This window comes from Electrona antarctica (assembly GCF_951216825.1).
Source record: "Electrona antarctica genome assembly, chromosome: 12".
In the NCBI taxonomy this organism is placed as follows: domain Eukaryota; kingdom Metazoa; phylum Chordata; class Actinopteri; order Myctophiformes; family Myctophidae; genus Electrona; species Electrona antarctica.
Window position 1 is genome coordinate 2206135 of NC_136793.1, and position 7376 is coordinate 2213510.

At 41.6% G+C, this 7376-nt stretch overlaps 1 protein-coding gene across 1 annotated transcript; it reads left to right on the forward strand.

Moving 5' to 3' along the window:
• Positions 1–1849: 1849 nt before the first annotated feature.
• On the forward strand, positions 1850–7376 carry LOC306934114 (uncharacterized protein). The gene is made up of 2 exons (XM_079516594.1): positions 1850–2118; positions 5285–7376. Exons 1-2 carry the CDS (start codon positions 1935–1937, stop codon positions 6304–6306), a joined length of 1206 nt encoding a protein of 401 aa, XP_079372720.1. The 5' UTR covers positions 1850–1934; the 3' UTR covers positions 6307–7376.

Consider the following 7376-nt stretch of genomic DNA (forward strand, 5'->3'; position numbering starts at 1 on the left):
AGGTGCTCTGTTGTACACATGTATAGCTCAAGGTTGGTGTTGGATGATCTGCTTTTTGGGGATTTCGGATGTTTTGTGCTGTGTTTGGGGGATTCAGAGTCCCTATGGTCGGGACTGATGCGCTTGATCTAAGTACCTAAAAAGCAGATCCAATACATCGCCAAACCATAATGAATATACTGTATTGCTCATCTATATTCAATAAATATATATTACATCCTTCTTGAGTTGTCTGACTGAAATGAGCATTTGCGCCTGTCGTAGACATGCGCAGAGCAAGTTCAGTCAGGGAACCTCAGTTCAGTTGCTGCTGGCCGTTAATTGGGCCGCCACAGCATCATGCTCTCATCCACATGATTCACTCAGCCAATCACACACTCACTCCATCTTCATACCGGCTACTTTAACCGGAGGTTTTGCATTCCTCCTCCTGCTTGCTCGCTTGCTGCTGCCTATACTGTATACCTGCGTGCTGCTGTATACAACTGCTGCTTACCCACCTCCACCCCAGCTACCACCTGTCGTTTTGGATCTACTGTTTAGGTACGGGGGATTCAGAGTCCCTATGGTCGGGACTGATGCGCTTGATCTAAGTACCTAAAAAGCAGATCCAATACATCGCCAAACCATAATGAATATACTGTATTGCTCATCTATATTCAATAAATATATATTACATCCTTCTTGAGTTGTCTGACTGAACCATGGTAACTAGTGTGTAACCGAATCAAGCCTCAACATATCCAGGTTAACTGGCTATCAGCTTTCATGAAACCAGTTAATCGCTGATCCAGGATATATTAAACCAGGATATCTGTTAAATCCCGGCTTTGGCAGATTAATACTTTTCATGAAATAGGCCCCTCCTTGTATTGACCTATGTATAAACATATTAATATAATTTACATCTGACATGGATGTACAGACCAATGTATTTAATGGACAGACATCATAGCCTATATTGTTTTTTAATTCAGAAAACTAAAGTGCTTAGGTGTGTCCGTTTTATTTTCTTCTTTTTTACTTAATAAGAAAAGAGCTTGTTAGGCCTACTAAATAATTGGACCAAATTATTATTGTTTACAGCATAAACATAAATGGTTAAACAGTGACACTTGCTGGATATAAACACTTACTGCAGTCATTCTCAAAGACACCCAGCTTGATATTGATCAGGACAAAAAGGCCCCTGTTTGATTGATTGATTGATTGATTGATTGAAGAATTTATTAACAGTTTGCAGAATTACAGTACATTTCAAGCACAAACTCAATACAAAGGCTGTTAACTGTGAGTGGACGACCCAATTAAGCATTACACTTGTTTCCAATAGGGTCCACCATCATGGTGGACCCTATTGGAAACAAGTGTAATCCATGTTCAAATCATCAAAACATTTAGAGACGTACAAATAGACACTTCTATAGACAGAACAGGAATTCATCATAAAAATACAATAATATAGATACAATAATTTTCCTCTGGGACTAATTTTACTCTGACAAAAGGAACCAACCAAATGGACCCTTACGTGTGTCTGATGAATTGAAAATGGTGGGCCCTGTTGTAAACAGTCTTTGTATTGAGTTGTGCTTTCATGTAAAATGTACCCATTCTGCAAACTGCTAATAAATTCAGACTTTTACGGAGGCCAGTTTCGAATTGCAGCCGTCCGGGGGGGCGGGGATGGTTAGGGGGGTGGTAGGGGGGGGGGGGGGGTTAGGGGGGTGGTAGGTGGGGGGGGGTTAGGGGGTGGGTAGGTGGGGGGGGGGTTAGGGGGGGACCCTGTGAGTGCTGTAGCAGTGGGTGGAGTTTAGTCAGGAAGCAGAGCAGAGGACTGAGTCTAGACCACAACAACATTATGCGACGGTAAAAGAAGGACCTCAACATTAAACGTGGACCATCAGAGACTTCAGAGTGGACCGAAGGAGGAGATGAACTATTTGGGCTTTTCAGCTGCAGCGGAGAAGGAACAGATCTACCAGGCAGCCATGCTGAAGGAACAGATCTACCAGGCAGCCATGCTGAAGGAACAGATCTACCAGGCAGCCATGCTGAAGGAACAGATCTACCAGGCAGCCATGCTGAAGCAGCCTGTGATAAAGCTACACAGAATAGGTATGTGCATGTTTTCAACTCACTGTATTGATTTAATCTTCAACAGAAAGCACATGTACACACATGTCGTCGCTACTCGGTGTAGAGTAATGCTTCTAACTAGCACTGTAGATTAGAGCAATTCAATTTCAATTCAAAGGAGCTTCATTGGCATGAGAAAACATACGATTACATTGTCAAAATACAATAAAAAACAGTTGTTTTTTTATTGTATATACAGTTGGAGAGGGTACAGCATTTTGTAAACAGATCGAGCTATGTCACATTGCATCATTACATGTTACACAGGGTAGGCTATGAAGCTATTCTGAAACAAATAGCAACTTCTTTTTTGCAGTCACTTTGGGACAAATGGCAGCATTTTCTTCTCAAGACTATTTAAATAGTATAGAAATGTAAAGGTAGCAGCTCTGTTTCCGTGTGCAGTACTGGGTCTAAATGTACAGATAGTAGTCCTTAGGGTGGTTGTATTCCATTAGCTGACTTTATTTTGTCGCAACAGTTCACACATCTTGTGGTTGTTAAGACAGGAGAGTAAGATAAAAGATCACTATCATTGTCTGCACAACAGGCTACCCACCCCCCACCACCCCTCCCCCAGCCAGACCTTAGCCGAGCCAGGAAAACCTCTCCATTGTCCCCCATCACAGCAATTTACAATTTAGGCCTTTAGCAGACGCTCTTAATCCAGAGCGATTTACATTAGGCAAGAACAAAAGCATGGGAATACATCACATATATAAAAAGCATTTATCATGAAACATGCGTAAGCTAAGAACGTAACTAGAACATATCTACTAATGTGGCAGCGGTGGCCGAACGGATTGCGGAGCGGTCTTGATACCGGAAGGTCGCCAATTCGAATCAGCGGTCCGACACGTTAAAATTACCACCACTGAAGTGCCCTTGAACAAGGCATTGAACCACTACGATGAAATGTTCTATGAGCAGGGCCTGGCTGGAAACAAGTTCTTGAGCTTAGCCCAGATACCCTGGGTAAATATAGTAATCATTTCATTTCATTTCATACTGACACTATACATATACAGCTAATCATTAAACAGGGCAGGACATCCCACGGAGGATAAGACAGAAGTTCAAGTGGTCAGGAGGTGAACGCACATCCTGGGTAAATCCAACGGGTGCTCGAACAAAAAAAGAACAGACTGGAAAATGAAGAATAAATCTGCACACCGTTTTGAAAGCTCCCCAAAAACGTTATTTACCAAGGCGGGTTAAAACACAACGTTTCGGCCTCTGTGGCCTTCGTCAGGTATATTGGATAGCAATGCATATAGTACAGGTGTATATAGAGGTATAATTGGGCAGGTACAAATCAGTGACAAGCAGTCACACCTGTGGACAGTCCTTATTTGGACTTGAACTCGGCTGTGACACTCAGGACAGAGAAAGCAGCCATAAGACAGAAGTTCTCATAATCGGTTCTAGTGAGCAGAAATAATCAATAATAAGCAGACTTGGCAACCTGACTGTAGCAAGTAACGGTACAGTAAAGTACTTGGGGGCCATTTTATTGATTCTGAATTGAATTTTAATTCACACATTAATCATGTTACCAAGATTTCCTTTTTTCACCATAGAAATATTGCACGAATCAGAGCCTATTTGTCATTGGACGATGCAAAAACGCTCATCCAGCCTTTGTTTTGTTCTCTGTTTGATTACTGCAATGCACTTTTTTCAGATTACAATTTATCCAAAATGCAGCAGCCAGAGTTTTAACTAAAACTAAGATGAGAGAACAAATTACTCCAGTTTTGGCTTCACTGCATTGGCTTCCGGTTGTTTTTAGGATTGATTTTTTAATATTATTGTACTTGTTTATAAAGCTCTCAATGGTCTCGCACCTTAATCCTACCTACATGACTGCCTGCCTAAATATGTCCCAAACCGCCCCCTAAAGTCTTCCACTGCTGGCCTGCTCGCTTTGCCTACAAAAATGGCAACTAAAAAATACGGTGAAGCATGGCCGTGGGAAGATATTTACAGTAGGAGGTGCTGTTTTTGATTGATTGATTGAAATATTTATTAACAGTTTGCAGAATTACAGTACATTTCAAGCACAAACTCAATACAATGTTTACAAGAGGGTCCACCTTGTTCAATTCATCAAAACATTTAGAGATGTACAAATAGAGACTCAGAATGTTCTGAACTGTATGTCCAGCAGGGGGTGCGCACGCATCAGTGCGCACCGCAAAATGCATCTTCGTGCATTTTCATGCGGAAAAGTGGCTTAAACTTTCCCTCTCCACACGCATGAGCAAAATAACACACTGGTGGCAGTGATACGGTTAAGCAATTTAAATTGGGATTGGCATCTAAAATTGTAAATGCAGCTTTGCCCTCGATGCCCTCAGTGCACGCATACCTGACTAACTAACAACGACCTGGTACCACCCACTTTTAAAACAAACATGGGTTCTCCTTCTACAGCACTGCCACTCAAGTGTGGAATGTCCTTAAAAAATGCAAAACAGACAGAAATGACAAAATCCACCTTTCAGCCAAAGGGAGATGATTGCTCCTCCCTTAGTCAAGTGACTACCCCCATGTCTTTTGTATTTATTTATATATATTTTGTTTTTGTGATGATTTGAATTTTGTGATTTTTGAGGGGTGCCAGCTACATCATAGTGTAAATTGATGATGAAGGGGTGAGTATTATTGAAGATGTATGATGATAAGAGCGCCCCTCACTTCACACACCCGTGGATTTTTTCCCCCTCCTTTTAGACTAACGGCCCTATCTTACCTTTCGCCTTACCCCTAAACTTATTTGCCACATTTAAAATAGTTCAACTAGCGGATCTACATCGACACGTTGTGAGCTTGTAGATCGACTATTTGATCTATCTTAAAAAGGTTTTTCAAAATAGTAAAAAATGGCAAATAAGTTTCCAGCAAGGGCGAGTTCCAAAATACAGACTGCCGTAGTCGGTCGGTAACTCCCATCCGTCGCTCCGTCCGTCGGTATTTTGGATCTCGCTGTCTCTCTAAGTTTAGGGATAATAAGCTATAGTTAGACCCAAGATATAGACCCATCTAGACCATTATCAGTTGGTAATAATACAACACAGCTTGCATGTTATTTTAAAACATTCTATTCATGTGTTTTGTCCTCTCCTCATTCTCTCCATCCCAGATGTCTTTCCGGTCCAACTCAAACATGTCTACAGCAGAAATAGACATCTCAACCAACACCAGAGAATCCATACTGGAGAGAAGCCCCACGCCTGTGACCAGTGTGGGACTAGGTTCAGCCTGAAAGGTAATCTGAAACTTCACCAGAGAATTCACACTGGAGAGAAGCCCTATGCCTGTGACCAGTGTGGGAAACGGTTCATCCAGAGCAGTGCTCTCAAACTTCACCAGAGAATTCATACTGGAGAGAAGCCCTACGCCTGTGACCAATGTGGGATAAACTTCAGCCAGATAAGTCATCTGAGAAATCACAAGAGAATTCACACTGGAGAGAAGCCCTATGCCTGTGACCAATGTGAGAAAAGGTTCAGCCAGAGCAGTGCTCTCAAACTTCACCAGAGAACTCATACAGGAGAGAAGCCCTACCAATGTGACCAGTGTGGGAAACGGTTCAGCATGAAAGGTAATCTGAAACTTCACCAGAGAACTCATACAGGAGAGAAGCCCTACGCCTGTGACCAGTGTGGGAAACGGTTCAGTCTGAACAGTCATCTCCAAAGTCACCAGAGAATTCATACAGGAGAGAAGCCCTACCAATGTGACCAGTGTGGGACTAGATTCAGCACGAGCAGTCATCTCAAACATCACGAGAAGATGCATACAGGAGAGAAGCCCTACCACTGTGACCAGTGTGGGAAACGGTTCAGTCTGAACAGTCATCTCCAAAGTCACCAGAGAATTCATACAGGAGAGAAGCCCTACCAATGTGACCAGTGTGGGACTAGATTCAGCACGAGCAGTCATCTCAAACATCACGAGAAGATGCATACAGGAGAGAAGCCCTACCAATGTGACCAGTGTGGGACTAGATTCAGCACGAGCAGTCATCTCAAACATCACGAGAAGATGCATACAGGAGAGAAACCCTACGCCTGTGACCAGTGTGGGACTAGGTTCAGGCACAGCTGTAATCTCAAACGTCACCAGAGAACTCATACAGGACTCTCTAAAGATGTCATGTAGTCAGAGAGGAGGTATCACTGGTGTAGCTGATCTACAAGCTCCCTCGTGACACGTTGTGAGCTTGCAGATCAGCTATTTGGGGTAGTTAAAACAACATTCTGAGTATACAGTAAATGTATTAAATATGGCCTATTTTAGCCATGATACATTATTTATATTTGATTGAGTTTTTAGTTAATAAAGCCTACAAGAAAACCAGAAATGTCATTTAGGTTACATTTCAATGCTACCATGTTCTTTACCAGTAAAATCACTATTTGTGTTAATCACTATTATTGATGTGACAACGAATCGTCAAGTAAAATGATGGTGACAACAACACTTAAAGCCTAACAGCCGATGTGTGAGCTTGTAGTTCGGCTAACATAACATACGGTTTATTTGGCCTCCGAAGTAGTGACGACTAAATGACGAAAACTAAATAAAAACTAAGCTATGGTGACTAAAACCGAGACTAAGTATATTGACAATTTTGCCAAACTAGACTAGAAAATGTCAGGGAGGGACTTGTGGAGAAGAGATCCAGTAGAACTAAAAGACTAGTGGTTTGATGTTGCTGTAGCCCCTCCTATAGAGATCCAGTAGATCTAAAAGACTAGTGGTTTTATGTTGCTGTAGCCCCTCCTATAGAGATCCAGTAGATCTAAAAGACTAGTGGTTTTATGTTGCTGTAGCTCCTCCTATATTCAGCTATAGTGTAGATTTTTGTCCTATCACAGACATTGAATGCCGTTGACAATTAATGGAGAATTTACGTCACATTTGGACGAGCAAATCGTTATTTTTGACATGTTACGTCATGATGATGTACGATGATAAGAGCGCCCCTCACTTCACACGGGTGTGATTTTTCTATAGGTACATGTTTTCCCTTGTTTTCTAAGTTTTTCTTTTTGCGTAGAAATGTATATCTGTGTCTTTAAATTTAATTGAAAATGGAGGACCCTTATGTAAACAATTCTTAGTGCTTGTTCTGGTTTTATCCTCTTTTTTTGTATTTTCATTGAAATGTTCATTCTACAAACTGTTTTGTAAAAAAAACTAATTTGAAAACTAATTTCCAATCGATC

Bases quoted from the DNA above. Each gene is read 5' to 3' on its own strand.
- LOC306934114 (XM_079516594.1), top strand. From the start codon at position 1,935: ATGAACTATTTGGGCTTTTCAGCTGCAGCGGAGAAGGAACAGATCTAC. The intron at 2,119-5,284 runs GTATGTGCATGT...TCTCCATCCCAG, and splicing joins GATAAAGCTACACAGAATAG to ATGTCTTTCCGGTCCAACTC.